The following is an 18,083-nucleotide window of genomic DNA, read 5'->3' as shown; positions in this document are numbered from 1 at the left end:
ATTCATTAAAAAAATTTATTACCACAAAAGTAAATACTTTATCTCATTTGTAATTATATGAGTTTACTATTTCAGATTTGTGACTGATGCCACTGTAGGAATATCAAATATCTATAATCATATACCAGAATAGAATAATGGACAGTGAAAAAGAAAAAAACTCTTGTCAGATTTGTGGCAAAAAATTTAGTACAAATCAAAAAAGAGACAGACATATGAGAACACATACTGGTGAGAAACCATATTTATGTGAAATATGTGGTAAATCATTTAGTCGTTCTGAACATAAAACTTCCCATATGAAAACACATACTAGAGTGAAACCATATTCATGTTATATTTGTGGTAAATCATTCTCAGACTTAAGCAATAAAAGTAGACATATGAGAACACACACTGGTGAGAAACCATACTCATGTAAAATATGTGGTAAGTCATTCTCACAGTCAGGTGATAGAGAAAGACATATAAAAACACATACTGGTGAGAAACCATATTCATGTGGTATATGCTTAAAATCATTCACCACAGCTAAAAGTAAAGACACTCATTTGAGAACACATACAGGAGAGAAACCATATTCTTGTGAAATATGTCATAAATCATTCTCAGAAAGACATAATAAAGGTAGACATATGAGAACTCATACTGGTGAAAAACCTTATTCATGTAATATATGTTTAAAAGCATTCACCACATCTCAAAGTAAAGACATTCATATGAGAACACATACAGGGGAGAAACCTTATTCATGTAATATATGTGAGAAATCATTCACAACATCTCAAAGTAAAGATGCACATATGAGAACTCATACTGGTGATAAACCATATTCATGTGAAATATGTCGTAAATCATTCTCACAGTTTAGTCATAAAGCTGGACATATGAGAACTCATATTAAAGATAAACCATATTCATGTGAAATTTGTGGTAAATCATTTACCTCAGCTCAAGGTAAAGATTATCATATAAGAACACATACTGGTGAGAAACCATATTCGTGTCAAATATGTGGTAAAAATTTTTCCAATACAAGTAATAAAGCTAGCCATATGAGAACTCACACTGGTGAGAAACCTTATTCATGTAATATATGTGGCAAATCATTCTCACAGAAAGTAAATAGAGACACTCATATAAGAAAACATACTAATGGTCTACTATCAACAATGAAACCTGTTAATGTCAAGCTAAGAAAACTTGTGTCATGTTTAGATATAAAATCATTGTCTGAAATAAATAATAAACACAGTCTTGAAGAAACTCTTGATAAAGATCCTCTCACAATTCAGATAGATGGTAAAGCTACAAATGTTGTTGAGGAAAGTAAAAAGACTTATTATCCCTTGAATTATGAAAAAAATAATGATTCCAAAACCATCATTTGTGAAAATACAAATTTTGTAGAAGAAACTAATGCATTGAAATCTTTTAGCTGTATTATTTGCAGCAAAATATTTTCTAGTATTGATCTTCTAAATATTCATAAATATGTTCATCCTTTAGTAAAAGAGAAGAGTAAGAATATTGAAGAAACTTGCAAAGAGAATTGTATCTCTGTTAAAGAGGAAGATGTTGATATTTATATAAAAGAAGAAACATCTGGTGATTATCTATCTGATAATGAAAATATTTATGATAAAGACTCTTATGACAATATTGATAGAATTGATATTGAAGAATTTAAACTTGAAGAACCTGATATTTAGTTTTATAAACCTCGTAATATTCTACTATATGTTCTTGTAAAAATGTTATCATGTATTTTAGTTCAAAATATTGAAAGATTTTTATAATCCTTTTTTCTGAATTAACTTCTATTGATATGTATTAATTTTCATTTTCTAAAATAAAGTTTTCTTGTTGTATGATTTGAAATAGATTTTAATTTTTTACATAGGAACTAATAGAAGTATAATTAAGAGCCTATATGAAATATCAGTTAGACTTTTTCATTATTTGCATACTTTAATTTTGTATAAAATGTTATGAACTGAAATATCTATTCTTTAAAATTCTTTTATCTATTAGTTTCTGAGCAATACACAATATTATTAGCCTTTAGATGGATAGGGGGGAATCGATGATAATTTTAAAATAATTTTTGGCCCAATTGAAGCTCAAATCAGAAACACCTAAACCGCACATCCCTCCAAATTAACCATTCATATCAATTTCCCGTATTTTTAAAACTTATTAACTCTTTTAAGCAGTAAAGAACATAGGACAGGCATTTAATAGGCATTTCTCTAGTATTGCTCTTAATATTCGACAGACTATACCACCTACTGACAGACCACCTGATTCTTATCTTGAAGAATCTGGCAATCTTTTTAATATTCCCCCAATCACACCTGCAAATATAACCAAAATTGTTAACAACTTTGAGATAAAAAAATCTTGTGACAACCTTGGAATCTCATCATTCTTATTAAAAAAAGTTGTCCATTATATTTTAGATCCTTTATGCCATATTTTCAATAAATCAATTGAACTTGGTTCGGTACCTGACCAATTTAAAATTGCAAAAGTAACTGCTGTCTTCAAAAAGGGCGGAGACCCTTTTAATCTTAATGATTACAGGCCAATTTCTCTACTTCTTATATTTTCAAAAATTCTAGAAAAGTTTATTGCTATTAACTTGCAAGCATATCTTTCTGAAAATAATCTTATTGATGAACTACAATTTGGATTCCAGCCAAATAACTCAACATTTCATCCCATGATTCACCTACTTAATCACGTTAGTAAAGCTATGAATAACAAGGAGTATACAATTGGAATCTTTTGTGACATTCGTAAAGCCTTTGACTGTGTTCCCAAAAATACTCTTCTGATGAAGTTACGTAAATTTGGCATCCATGGCAATATGCTCAATTGGTTTGAATCATATTTAACAGGTAGAAATCACTTTGTTAAATTTGGCCTTTTTGATTCTGATCCATTAGAGATAGATAGTGGAGTGCCCCAAGGTAGCATATTAGGTCCTATTTTGTTTCTTATATTTTTTAATGACTTGCCTAAAACAACACTTTTAAAAGTCCTTCTCTTCTGTGATGATACCACTATATTAGCATCTGGTAAAAACCTGAATGAGCTTGTTGAATTTGTTAATGCAGAACTCAAAAATATTTCCCAGTGGTTTAGGGCTAATCAAATGTCATTACATCCCAACAAAACAAAATTCACTATATTTTATCCTACCCCCTCTCTTATTCCTTGGAATGAAATCAATCTCTATTTTGATGATAATGAACCAAATACCCTTTACCCTAACCCTTTACTTAGACATAGAATTGACTTTGTCAACCATGAAAGTGATATTCCAGCTATAAAATTTTTAGGTATTTTTCTGGACCCAGCCTTGAATTTCAAAGTTCACATAAAGGAGTTGAACAAAAAACTCTCTAAATCATTATTTTGTCTACGAAAATGCCAAAGTCTACTTACTGAAAAAGCCCTCAAGGCTCTGTATTTCTCTATTTTTCATTGTCATTTGGTTTATGGAATCCTTATTTATTCGTGTGCATCACATTCAAATCTTACTGGTATCATAACAAAACAAAAAATGGCTGTAAGATGTATTAAGCAAGCAACTTATTATAGTCATTCTCGACCTTTATTTAAAGAGCTCAATATTTTACCCTTTGAATCTTTATCACTTTATTTTAAATTAAAATTTATTTATGAGTACATAAATAACTTGTTGCCCAGGTCTTTTAATAATATGTGGCCAAGAAGGGGGGAATTAAATGGTAACTATAATTTGAGGAACAATAATAATCTCACTGTTCCTTTTTCCAGAATCAACTTAGTAGAGAGGCTTCCTCTTTGTTCTCTACCTAATACATGGAATAGTTTTAATGACCGTGACAATATAAAAAATGCCTTAAACCTAAATCAATTTAAGAAGCAGCTTAAAAAATGTATTCTCTCAAGAATAGATATAACATGTAATAGACTACTTTGTCGTTCTTGCCACCTAAGAATGTAAAACCTCTATGTTGTCTGTTTTACAAGCCTTAGATTAATCAATTCTCCATTCTTTACTTAATTATAAGTATTTTAAACATTAATATGAACTCACACACACTCTCACAATCATCCTACCATTTCCGTCTGCAAATCCTTTCTCTATTCATATCCCTGTAATATACCCTTATAAAATATTTACTTTCTCGTTTTAATAAAAAGATTCACACTACCTTTTAGCTTATTTTTCTATGATATTTGCAAAGGCTATCTAATATCACCTCGAGAGAGATTATTTAGTCCTTTGACACGTATATTAACTTTTTTGTCTTATGTGGATATTATTAACCTTGTTATTATACTGTAATTAATTAATCATGATCAATTTTACTGCTTGTTTGTGATTATTTATGTCATGTATATATGTATGCCTATTTTACTATGTGTCATAAAATAAATATTTCATTTCATTTCATTTCATTTCATTTCATTTCATTTCAAAAAAATGTTCTTGTTATCAAGTATTAAATGTTACTTTTGGTATTTAAAGGTATCTTCATGATGTTTTAAATATTGATTTTATTTAAATGCAATAATTTTATTTCCTCCCTATATAATTTTTTCCTTTTTATTAAACGCATAACACCATATTTTCTGCTAAATGTTATTTTTTCTTAACTATAACTTTTAAAAATGCATTATGTGAATCTTTTATAGCTTTGTTTTGATTTAAAAACATTTGATGTAAAGCTTGCCTTGTATTTCTAATAATGTACAAATTATTCTTACTTTATATGTTAAAATATTATTTTTTTTCCAGATAAATATTGAATATATTGGAAGAAATGAGGAGATAGAATTGAAATTGTAGATTACTGTGAAGGTTAGTAGAATGTGTTTCTGTTATTAATAATTTTACAGATTAGCAAATAGGATTTTTTTCTCGAAAGAGTTTCAATAGGCAAAACTAATTAATAATTATGAAACAGGCAATCTATTGGCCTACTCTTAGTCTTTTATCAAAAATGTCAAACTCTATATAATGAAATTTCATTTTTGTATGTTTAGATTTTCAAATCTCTGCTGTTAATCGATGTAAAAAAATCTTTTTACATATATCCTCTGATTTGGAAATCTATAGAGAACAAGGACATATAATAATTCATTGAGAAATATGGGCTGCATAGGCTAAAAAATACTTTTTCATAGGTCTTACTGTATAAAAAGACAAAGATAAATATATAAATAGATTTAGGTTGATAACATATATATATCTTCTTTTGAGCAAATTCAGTTTTTTAATCATTTTCATAATATTAAATACAAATAAGTTCAGTTCAGTTCAGTCGCGTCTCTCTTTTGGACTGTGGAGTCCAGAGAATACGGCCACCCTGCTCCTCCATGAATTCCTTTTTGTGGCAAGTGCTTCAGCTTCTCCCCATGTTAATTTCAAATTAAAGAGGTCCTTTTCAGTGCTCCGCCTCCAGGTCATTTTTGGTTGTCCCCGTTTACGTTTACCAGTGGTGGGGTTCCATTTTAAGCACTTTTTTGGAAACCTATTTTGTTCCATTCTGAGCACATGTCCTAGCCATCTTAGTCTTTTAAATTTCACTTCTGCTTCAATACTATTGCACTTGGTCTTAGCATACAGCTCAATGTTTGATATTTTGTTTGGCCAGAATATTTTGCAAATTCTTCTTAGGCAGCTATTGTGAAATGCATTAAGTTGATTTGTTTCAGTTTTCACAGTTCTCCAGCATTCAGCTCCATAAAGAAGAACTGATTTTACATTACTGTTGTAAAGTCTGATTTTTGTTTTCAGAGCAAGTTTCTTTGAATTCCAAACGTTGTGTAGACTGTTGAAAGCAACCCTAGCCTTATCAATCCTGGTTTTAATATCAGCTTTTGAGCCATTTTCACTGCTGATAACACTCCCCAAATAGGTGAATTTGTTGCTTTGTTTCAATTGTTCACCATTTATTGTTATAGTTTGATCAGGGTTTGTAGGTATATTCATAATTTCAGTCTTCTTGACATTAACAAAGAGCCCGACTTGTCCTGCGTATTTGACTAGTCTATCTGTCTTAGCTTGTAGATGTTTAATTGTTTCTGAAATCAGTGCCAGATCATCAGCAAAGTCCAGATCTTCTAGGTGTCCTAGTATGCCCAGCTGGAGACCACGTTTTTTGTCCTCTGTGGTTTTCTTCATCACCCAGTCAATGACCAATATAAATAGAATAGGTGATAAAATGCATCCCTGTCTAACTCCAGTGCTTATTTTAAAGAAATCAGATGTCTTATTGCTTCCAACTGAAACACAGGCTTGGAAGTTGTCATAAAATTTAGTTATCATAATTATCATCTTTTCAGGTATACCATAACTTCTTAGTATTTTCCAGAGTGTTTGTCTGTGTATGGAGTCAAATGCCTTAGAGAAATCAACAAAATTTACATGGAGTGGCTTGTTAAATTCAACACATTGTTCAATAACTGTCCTAAGGGTGAAAATTTGGTCAACACAGCCTCTTCCAGCACGGAACCCAGCTTGTTCTTCTCTTAGTTTATTGTCAATTTTCTCATCAATTCTGTTTAAAATAACTTTACATAGGACCTTGCTTGGGATAGAAAGCAGCATAATTCCTCTCCAATTATCACAATTGTTCAAATCTCCCTTCTTAGGTAGTTTTATGATTATACCTTTAGACCAGTCAGTTGGTATCTTTTCTTGTCTCCAAATTTTATCAAAGAGATCAGTCAGAGTCCTAGCAGAAAGATCTATGTCTGCCTTAAGCATTTCAGCAGTTATCAAGTCAGGTCCAGGTGCTTTGTCATTCTTTAGACTATGTATAGCAGCTTTAACTTCTTGAATAGTTGGTGGTCTTGTGTCTATGTCTATTTCATGTCCTGGTTCTGGTTCAGCAGTAATTTCAGGTTCAGGTCTGTTCAACACTTCTTCAAAATGTGATTTCCACCTTTCAGCAACTTCTTTTTCTGTAGTGAGTAATTTACCATCTTTAGCCTTGATAGTTTCACCACTCTTTTTGTTATATAAATACAAATAATCCTTTTAAAAGTAATTATTTTTAATGCATTTTTTTTTCACTCAGTTCTTTAAAAGAAACTTTCACAATTAGAAATTAAAGAACTGAGTGAAAAATGCATTAAAAATAATGACTTTTATACTAATATTAGTGAAAACAGTGACAACAACATTAATAATCCTGATTTAAAGGAAAAGGACTTGACTAATATTTCTCAAGTTAATGATGAAAGAGGAGAAGATTTTGTGAAAAAAAAATATAATAAAACTAAGGAAGAAGAAACTCTTGCTAATGATTCTCTCTCTTAAAGAGGAGCCTGCTTTCATTGACGAAGCTTATGCAGATGTTAATGTAAAAGAAGAAGAAACTGGTGATTATCTCTATGAAATTAAGGGAGAAGAAACTCTTGCTAATGATTCTCTCTCTTTTATTGACGAAGCTTATGCAGATGTTAATGTAAAAGAAGAAGAAACTGGTGATTATCACTATGAAATTAAGGGAGAAGAAACTCTTGCTAATGATCCTCTCTCTTTCAAAGAGGAGCCTGCTTTTATTGACAAAGCTGATGCAGATGGTAATGTAAAGGAAGAAGAAACTGGTGATTATCTCTATGAAATTAAGGAAGAAGAAACTGACGAATATGAGGGAGAAGAAACTCTTGCTAATGATCCTATTACTATTAAAGAGGATCCTGCTTTCATTGACAAAGCTCATGCAGATGTTGGTGTAAAAGAAGAGGAAACCGGTGATTATCTCTATGTTAGTGACAATATTGGTGATTCAGAGATTTAGGAAAATATAAATGCAATGAAAATTGAAGACTTTTTTGTTTTAATTGTATTAAACCCCATAATATCTACCTATTCTTATAAATTCTTGTTTTAATGAATATAATAATATTATCAATCATTGAAAAATTCTGTAAATCAATCCATCTCTGTGTAGAAAATGGTAAATGGTACAGGGACAGTGAAAGAGTGATTATTTGTGAAGATTTCCTGTACCCATGCAAATAAAGTATATAAATTGCCTGGTTTGTCAGTAATGCAATAATGGAGTTTAGCTCTAAGGTCCGAGAATAATATTTTATAAAAGAAAAGCTATTCCTTCATATATAATTTTTTTCTTTGTAAGATGAAACATTTTAAATTTTTTTTATATATTGCATTACGCCATTTTTAAAACTATAACTTCTGTTTCAAATGTATTTTATGGAACTAAATATAAACATTTGGATTTGCGTTAAATACTTACAGCTGATGCCAAGCTTGTCTTGTATTTTTTAATAATGTAAAATTCCAACATACTTCATATACTTGATTATTATTTGTATAATGTACAGAACATAGTTCATTATTTTTTCAGATAAATACAAAATGTATTGAAAGAAATAAGGAGAAATAATAGGAACTGTAAATTGGAGTTTATAATAGGGAAAATAGAGGTGAGCAAAATGTGTTTATAATTTTCCAGAATAGTAAATATGATTTTTCTTCAATATTTTCGTCTGATTAAGAATTTAAGCAAATTTTCCATGAAAACAACAATGAAATAAAAAAATATAGTTTTAATAGGCAAAACAGTTTCATGCTTTTTCTTCTATCCCTTGTAATACAGTTGTAATAATTATTTTTTTTAAAATATGAATTATATAGGTACCTACTTATAAAACTTCTATAGATAGTGTAAATTATTGTTTTAATTACTTTTATAACATTGGCCTACACTTCTTTTATAATAAACTTGTTGCTTTGTCCCCAGACTCTAGAGAGGGCGGGGGATGTCAGTAAATAGCCTGAAACCAACCAAAGACATTCATAAAGTGTCACTCAAAAGTACAACCTAGTTGGATCAGTTCAGTCTTTTCTGAGATCTTTAGCTTCAGACCAAAACCTTAATTATTTAATATGTGAATTTATATTTAGTTTTTACAAATACCACTTTTTTTATGTACCTACTTTCTTTAATAGATATTTAGAATTTAGATAGAGACAAAGATATAAATAAATAACATCTCTATATATTTTTCTTTGCAGATTCTATTTTTTAATCATTTAAATAACAGAACTTACCACTAATACTTTGATTAAATGAATTATTTCTAATAACTACCTTAGCTATTGCTCCATCCTTTTATTCCCTGGAACAAAAAATGTTTATTCCTTGTCATGGTAATGATAATAAGAAACATTTCTATGTAAAAAAAAACAGGTTTTACATGTTTTTTTTCCTTCCTTAGTGACCATATCACTCTCTGACAGATTTAGAGTTCTAATATAATCCATGAGGGTCTTAATTGGAAGAATTTGAAATATTTTTGGAGAATTAAAAAAAATTTAAGAACCTCGGGAAAAGGAATTGATAGTTTTAACTACAAATTTAGGATGGGAATAATTTTTATTCTTCTATAAGCCTGTACATGATAATATATAGTTTACTGCTTAAGCTACATCATAATTTATGTGCTACATCCATCATTCCGAAAATATTTAAACAATTCTTTTTTGCTCCTACATTATATGCTTCTGAAAAAGATATCTTCTCAGAAACAGCTGCATTCTCTTTTTTATGTCAATTCAATTATTTGAGACTGCTGAGGAAATATTGTTGGTTGTACCAGTCACAAATGAGATATCAACATTCTTTTATTCATCTCCTTTATTGGTAAGTATTGTTATTAGCATAAAGTGGCTCACCTGTCTTGCCTCTGTCTCAATATGCCATTTTGTATACAGAACCCGTCAGGCCAAACTCTAGAAAATATTTGCCATTTGCCTGGAGTGTCCGCTAGAGATGAAGTGGCTGCATATGCTAATAGTCACCTCCAGAATATTCACAATTATAGGTAACCCATAAATGTCAATGTTCACGTAGGTTTTATAATCATTAACAATCACATTATCACTTGGGACACTCCAGGCAACATAAAAACAATAGGGAATATAAGGACTTTAAATTATCTGGACTTTTAATATATTATTTTTCAATTGGTATAAATTCTTCAGACACTTATTTTCATAATTGATAAAATAATGATAAAATGTTTTTGATAAAAGAATAAAATAATCTCAGCCATTTAGAGAAACTTATTGATAAAATACATTATGGTTAAAATGTTTGGCATATTTGTATGAGACATAGATAGGCAATTTGTTGATTGATTGATTGGTGACAAGTTTCTTTATAGAGATCTTCTTTCAATTTCAGTCTCAGTTTCATTATGGTCACCATCTCCTATCTCGTCACTGTTGCCCTCATCAGGTTATTCTTCACCAGATGTATCCTTAATAATATAAGTATTATCATACAATAATGTTTATGTTATTTACAGTATGACGCTCCCCCTTTTCACGAAGTTAATGTTGCCTTTTTGACGGAGTGCCCCCCCTCTTTTTTAACAGTTTATTAAAGTATTTAAAGGGTTTCCTATCAACGGACTTTTCTTTCATTTCAGACGTGAGAGGCAAGACATTAGTAAAGTTATATACAGCCATCAAATCAGTGCCATTCCTTGGAAAGTCTAAGTTTAGGCTTGCTGCATAAAAAGCGTCATTATGTTCATCACTAAGCTCTGTACATTCTTGATTTGTATCCCATTCCAATGAATCTTTGCTATTATTTAGACCTTTCTCTGTAGATTTATCTGATATGTATCTTTCATATTCTGGATCACTTAAGAAATGTTCATCTGAGCTTGATTTACAATTTCTTAATTTTTCTGGTGTTTTTCTGCTTCTTAAGTTGTACTTTCTTTTTCTTTGTGATTGTTTTCTATACCAAGTTTGTATTTTTATTGCTGCAAGATTTTTTTTTAATGTTTCTAATTTTAAATACTTTCTAGTTTTGATTGGAAGAATCCATGCTTCCTGAACATGTCTAGGCTTGGTTTTTTCAGCATCTTTGGGAATTTGATCATTGTTATCTTCCTCTGCACTGACATATTCAATTTCATCATTAGCAGCACTATCAGTGTTTTCTGATATAGTTTCTGAAATGTTGTCTTCAAAATCATCTTCTTCTTGATCTTCACTGTCATTATTACCCTGTATATTATTAGCGACAATGGCATTCATATCCTCTTCTAGTGCATCATTGATAATTACTGTTTCTTCATCTGAATCATCATCTGTAGATGATTCATCTTGTCTTTTGATTGGATCAAATGGCTTGTACTTTGAGGTTTCATTTTTTTCATAATTTGTACTTTTGCAAGGTTCATTTACTTTGAATATTTGATGCTTTGAAGTTGTATAAACTTTGTTTTTCAGTTTGTTAGTTTTTGAAGAGGGATTGAAAACTTTTTTTAATTGATAATTATCAATGCCATTGTCTATTTCAGCTATGACTTCAAAGGTATCTCTAACACAATGTTTTTTTGGGTTTATATTTAACATGACATGGTCTCCGATTTCAATGTTTTTTTCATTAGTGTTAAATAATGGGTTACCTTTGTTTTTGAGATGATTAGCCTTTTCTCTTGCTTCAAGTTGATTTTTGGCCAGTAGTTCATCATCTAGTTGGATATTTGTCATTTTTTTGTCATCTCTACTAAAAAGAATGTGTCTAGCTGAAATTGTGCCTGCTCTTCTTAGTCTATCATTTAAATTCATACATGCCTGAGCAAGTGTAGCTGTGTTTATTGGGTTTTCTCCAGGTTGCAGTATGGTAATCTCTTTCTCCAGCTCTTGAATTCCCTTATCCACCACAGCATTTGAGTTTTTATTTAGACTATTTCCGAGCTCAATGTTTATATTTAGGTTATCCAAATTTTTTGATGTTTTGACTTTAACAAAGCCTGTGGCTTGATCTGTCCTAATAACAACTTTTCCAGTATGACGTATTGGAGTTACTAACCTGATAATGCATTCTTCCATGGATTCTGCAGTTTCATCCTTAATAAAATCAGCAACAGTATAGGATGAGAATTGATCTCTAACAACCATTATTTTCTGTTTTGCTCTCTTAAGTACATCACAACCAAAATGTGTCCCAGGATGTTTAGCATTTGTTGTAGTTGTGAAAATATTGTTGTTTGGTAATCTTTTAATTGAGCAACATGTTGGACAGCTTTTTATTTTCTCGTCTATAATGTTAGCAACTCCCACTCCAAAAAAATATTTGTCAAAAAGTTGTTTCATTTGGTGTTTAGAGGGGTGATTATTCTGATTATGAATCTGATTGACTAGAGTTGTAAGATATGATGATGGAATGATAATTCTTTCTTCCTTATCTGTAGAAAATGGTATTGCTCTTTGTACTACTAGAAGACCATCACTTGCAATTTTGGCACAAGAAACAATTTTTCTAGCATCAGAATTAATCTTACCTCCTTTTTTGGATATTAGTTGACCAGTGCTGATAGCCGTTTTTGCCAAGTTGATAGCTTTATCTGCTGTTTGTACATTTCTCCAGGCATCTCTGTTTGCATATGGAATATCAACTTTGGCAGCTGAAATTTTGGTATCTATTATAGTGTCACTCTGGTCAGATACATAATTACAGAGTTGACAAATTTCAGCATTGCAGGTAGGTGTATTTCTGGATTGAAAGTCTGCCACATGGTTTTGTCCAGATTTACCTGAAACATGTTGTACTTCACAGTTAATTTTCCCTATATTATTCAAAAATGTTTGTATTCTAGGGGAAAGACTAAATTTACCTTTTTGAAGTAGTTTTGTGGCATCACACACTGGCTTACTGTCGGGGCAAATAATGACAGGCTTTTTAGCTTCTTTAATGATCTCATAAAAGGCTTCAATGGCTGTTCCAAAGGCGACGGATTCTATTTCACATGGGGACCATTTTATATGATGTGGCTTAAGCTTTACAGAATAATACCTGACTGTTCTTGTGTTGTTTTGTTGGTCTCTGGCTTGCAGAACAAATCCTATTCCAGGGGGGTTTCTGGCTCCATCTGTTGTGATTATCAGCTGATCCTCTGGATGTGGCAGGTATACTTCTCTGATGTTGCTTATGTGATCTTTAGCAATCTGAAAAGCTTGTTTTAATTCTGTCGTCCATATAATAATGTCCTTAGAATCTTTGTCACCTGTTAATTTGTCAAATGGATCCATAATTTTGGTAAGGTTTGGAGTGTGGTATAAAAACGTTTTATACAAACCTACCCATGATCTGATGTCTTTGACAGTTTGCAGATCTTCCATTTGTACAGCCTGCAGAGCTTGTTTCCTATGGGGGGAGGGGGAGAGGGTACCTCCTTCAGACCAGATCCAACTCATTACATCTACTGAAGATGGCAAGAAAAAAGTTTTACCTGGTGACAATTTGATGTTGTTGAGCTTGCATGTTGTTAGAAGTTCATCAAAATTGGCCAGTGCTTCATCAACAGTATTTCCTCCTGTAAACAAGTCATCTGCTAATTTAACTAACTTACCTTTTGTTAGCATATCATTGAAGATGTTTGCCAGCAGCTCATCTAGTTCCTCTGATTGGTTAATAAGTCCTTGAATGCCTCTTTTAAAAAAACGAAGCCCACCAAATGGAGTCAGGATTCCACACCATTTTTGAGCATCTTTGTGAAGATGGTTTTGAAAAAAACCTTGGTGCAGATCTGTTTTTATGATAAATTTCCATTTGGCCAATGCATTGTACACTTCCTGTGGTCTTGAGATTTTAGCTGGTAGTGATTTCATATATTTACTCAATTCACATGTGTTTACCACTAACCTTACATCTTGAGTTGTCAATTCATTGTTGGGCTTATCCTTGGCTTTCTGTTTTTTTCTTAGAAATATAGGTATTACATGCTGAACTTGTACATCTTCGTGTTGGGGCACTCCAAGAACGTTAGCTTCTGTTAACTGGTCACATACTTGTTGCAATAATACATTTATTTGGTTATTATATTGGACACAGCTAACTTTTCTTGAGCTTGGTCTTTCATCATTAGCAAATTTGAGCTTGCAATAATGGGGCCCTGATTTATGATTATAGCCTTTTTTGAGATCTTGATTAAAAACTTCTTCATTTGTGGAAAGGATATGATTGAGGCGAATTTTTTGTTCATTGGTCATTTTATCATCATTGACAGTAACATCTTCAAGGTAGTTTACTTTGTTTTCAGGTGCCGACATGATTTTGTATCCAGGTTCTCCTAGTTTTGGTTCAACTTTTTTTATTTCTTTGATGATAATTTTCTCTTTGCTTACTTTGGCAGGTTCACTGTTATCATTGGTTATTTCAATCATGCCATTTTTTATTTCACATATTTGAGGTTGGATTGCATACTTTTTGCCAGGCATTGGTTCAACAAATACAGTTTTGTTTTCAACTTGAGGGATTTGTAAGTTGATTGTTTGGTTTGGTAGCATAACTTTGGCCTTGGGAATAGTTATTATGGTGTTGATAGGGTTGACTGGCAATTCTGTGTTTCTATTAGTTTCTGGCACTACATATTTGTTATTTATTGTAATTGTCCTTGCTGTTATGTCCTGTCTGATATTGTTGTCTTTTAAAAAGTTGTTACCTCCAATAACTTCTGTGTGTAATTGTTCCATCACAATAGCCGAGAATTTAACATTCCAATTATTTCTTTTAAATACTTCATGTATTTCTCCTTTTGCTTTTAAAACAGTTTTTCCATCCGCAATTTTTGCTAATTGTCCATTAGGGTGTATATTCCATTTCATTTTCTTTGCAAAATCCAATCTTACTGTGCTTATCCAGCAGCCAGAGTCAAGATCAATGTGAATAGGAATATCTTGTTGATAAACAGTAATTATTTGGGATGGCACTGGTTGGATGACATGTATATTATTATCATGGAGAGTTTGTGGGGAATGTTCCTTATTTGTATTATCAATTTCATCCTTTTTAAAAGCAAAGTCAATATTTACCTCATTATCATATCCATGTAGCTGCGCCATCTTCTCTACCAGGTCTTCTTCTTCATCTACAGGAACAGCTGAATTAACTGAATATTTAGCTTTAATACCTTCTAAGTCTCTTTGTGAAAGAGAAGGACAGTTGAGATCACCTATTTCATGAGACAAGATAACATTCCTCTCCTGACGGGTCAAATGACAGAGCCGGCAGAATTTATTTCTTTGTTGTTGTTGCTGTTGTTGATATCTAGGTTGTTGTCGGTTGTTACTGTATCTGCCTCTTCCTCTAGCTCTTCTATTTGCTTGTCCCATGTATGCTGCTTGAAAATTTTCATCAACTTTTGCAGCATTGATGTTATTGGTATCAACATCTAAATCTTCAAGTATCTTAGTAACATTTAATAAAATATCCATTTTGAGATCCATTAAGAATACTCCTTCCTCCATTCTAGGACCATAGATTTCTTTAATTTTTGCTGGTAGTCTTTTATCTATGATAAGCAGAGACGTCAAAAGAATGTGATCTTCAAATGTTGGTGATATTGTTTCAGCTGTTTTAAGTATGGTGTTATTTTTCCATTTTACAATTGTTCCAACTGGTTTCATATTTTCTAGTAGCTTTGCTCTATAACTGTTGTAGAAGGACAGTGGTGTATTCTCAGAAGGATTGTATTCCAGATCAGCTATGGAGAGAAACTCTTTACCTTTGTGTTGGTGTTGATAAATAAGAGTAAGCTCCTCCCAAATCCATTTGAGACTGGTGGCTTGTTTTATTACCATCATGTACTGATCTCTTGCACAACATCCTGCTATTATTGTAATAAAGTTGTTAAGATCTCGTTGCCTTTCTTCAATTGTTCCTTTATCACTAGCATGAAGTGTTGTTATCCTGTCCTCGTCAACTTCTGCTGGTTGCCATGTTGAATAAATTCCTTTTTCTTTATATAATTTAAAACTGTCATGTTGACCAAGGTAGTTCATTAACTCGTTCCACCATGCATATAAGTCAGTTTCACTGACACTGTCTTTAGGTAGTCTTTCTGGTTTTGATATTTTAATACCGCCAGGCATCTTGCTGATTTTTTTCACTCCTGTTTATGGTTGTAGATAGTAGGCTACTGGTGTGCTGCTCGTCAACCGCCGCTGCCACCACATAAAGTGGCTCACCTGTCTTGCCTCTGTCTCAATATGCCATTTTGTATACAGAACCCGTCAGGCCAAACTCTAGAAAATATTTGCCATTTGCCTGGAGTGTCCGCTAGAGATGAAGTGGCTGCATATGCTAATAGTCACCTCCAGAATATTCACAATTATAGGTAACCCATAAATGTCAATGTTCACGTAGGTTTTATAATCATTAACAATCACATTATCACTTGGGACACTCCAGGCAACATAAAAACAATAGGGAATATAAGGACTTTAAATTATCTGGACTTTTAATATATTATTTTTCAATTGGTATAAATTCTTCAGACACTTATTTTCATAATTGATAAAATAATGATAAAATGTTTTTGATAAAAGAATAAAATAATCTCAGCCATTTAGAGAAACTTATTGATAAAATACATTATGGTTAAAATGTTTGGCATATTTGTATGAGACATAGATAGGCAATTTGTTGATTGATTGATTGGTGACAAGTTTCTTTATAGAGATCTTCTTTCAATTTCAGTCTCAGTTTCATTATGGTCACCATCTCCTATCTCGTCACTGTTGCCCTCATCAGGTTATTCTTCACCAGATGTATCCTTAATAATATGAGTATTATCATACAATAATGTTTATGTTATTTACAGTATGACGTAGTGTAACATTTAGGATTCTATAATTTGATAGTATTTCTCTTTTCAATAATGATTTACAGTAAATCTAGATTATTAAAATTTAAAAGTATATAACTAACAATTGAAAAATAATCTAATTCTACATTAAATTGTGTTTTTATGTATATCCATGAGATACAACCATCAAATAATAACAATTAATTTGTTATTATTAAATTTTCTAATATCGGGCATCAGACTCACTTATAATAATGTAGTACAGGGTGCGGCACATAAATCCGGACAAATTCTAATTTTTAAACAAATGAACATAAAATCGTAAATTTTAAAGATTTTATTGAATTTTAAAAACTGAGAGGCAGAATAGGTATATGACTATTAGATTATTCAAAAAAATGGCCGCCAACCTCAATCACCGCCTCTACCCGCCTCCTCAACTGCCGGCAGGTCCAGGTCAAAATGTACCTGTCCAAGCTGGCGTAGTTCTCCTTGATAGTGGCAATGAAGGAGGTCTTTGTGGTATAGGCACGTCTATTGTTGCATGCTTCAAAGTAGCCCCAGGCCCAAAAGTCCATTGAATTAAGATCAGGCTGCTGGGAGGCCACATTTCCTTAGGAACGTGAGTAACCGCAGGATCCAAATTCGCCCAACTTTCAAGCTACCCTTATACACGGAGGCTCTTATTTGGACCACAGGTGAGCTAGAACGACGTTCTTTATCTTTTTAGAAATGGCATGAAGTTTCAGCTAGGGTTGTCAGCGCAACCTATAGTCTAAAATGAGTTTTAAAGTTCAATATGGGTCCCTGAAGTCAAGAACCGTGAAATTTTCACGATTTTTGACTTTTTGACATCTCAAAATCTGCCACGTTTCACTTTGCTGGAGTACTACGGCCAAGCCATTTCAGATAGAGAGCTCTAGTCTTTTCTAGTGTCTTACTTATGTATCTAAGAGTATCTTCAGCAAGTTTCACATGCCAATCTCACCTACAGATTGGCTGAGGTCAGATTTAGTGGACCCTAGTCGAGTATCCAGATTAAACCACCGGCGCAGTTGGAAACTGCCTTGTTGTACATATGCGCGGCCAGCTCCTTGTACACGTCCATCTTCGTTCAAAGATTTTTTTTGTGCTAAAAGGTCATTACCTAAGCTTTTTATAGTGGGGTCAAACGTCCTGATTGGTCAAGTAGTTTTGACGCTATGGCCGTTTAAAAAATGTCCGGATTTATATGCCGCACTATATTACTTACTATTAAGTATGGTAGGTGTCCTATTTTAATACCATTGAAATAAATATATGTACATCAAAATAGCAATAAATAGAAAGAATTAATAAGAAATAATTTATCTTATTCAAAATTATATTTATAGTTTATTATTTCAGATTTGTGACTGATGCCACTGTAGGAATATCAAATATCTTTAAGTATATAA

At 32.0% G+C, this 18,083-nt stretch overlaps 1 protein-coding gene and 1 long non-coding RNA gene across 2 annotated transcripts; one reads left to right on the top strand and one right to left on the bottom strand.

Annotated features, from left to right (window-relative positions):
* Positions 1-215: 215 nt before the first annotated feature.
* Positions 216-1,788, top strand: LOC145334632 (uncharacterized). The gene has a single exon (XM_080180167.1). It carries the CDS (start codon positions 216-218, stop codon positions 1,710-1,712), a length of 1,497 nt encoding a protein of 498 aa, XP_080036293.1. The 3' UTR covers positions 1,713-1,788.
* A 7,980-nt stretch (positions 1,789-9,768) lies between these two features.
* Positions 9,769-15,007, bottom strand: LOC145334633 (uncharacterized). Its single transcript, XR_013884894.1, has 2 exons — positions 14,873-15,007; positions 9,769-10,299 (listed from the first exon to the last, which is right to left on the bottom strand). It is a non-coding gene; the product is annotated as an uncharacterized LOC145334633 (long non-coding RNA).
* Positions 15,008-18,083: the final 3,076 nt, after the last annotated feature.

Source organism: Acartia tonsa, chromosome 12, assembly GCF_053477335.1.
Source record: "Acartia tonsa isolate MP-2025a chromosome 12, ASM5347733v1, whole genome shotgun sequence".
Classification (NCBI taxonomy): Eukaryota; Metazoa; Arthropoda; class Copepoda; order Calanoida; family Acartiidae; genus Acartia; species Acartia tonsa.
This window is presented reverse-complemented; position numbering and strand designations above follow the sequence as displayed.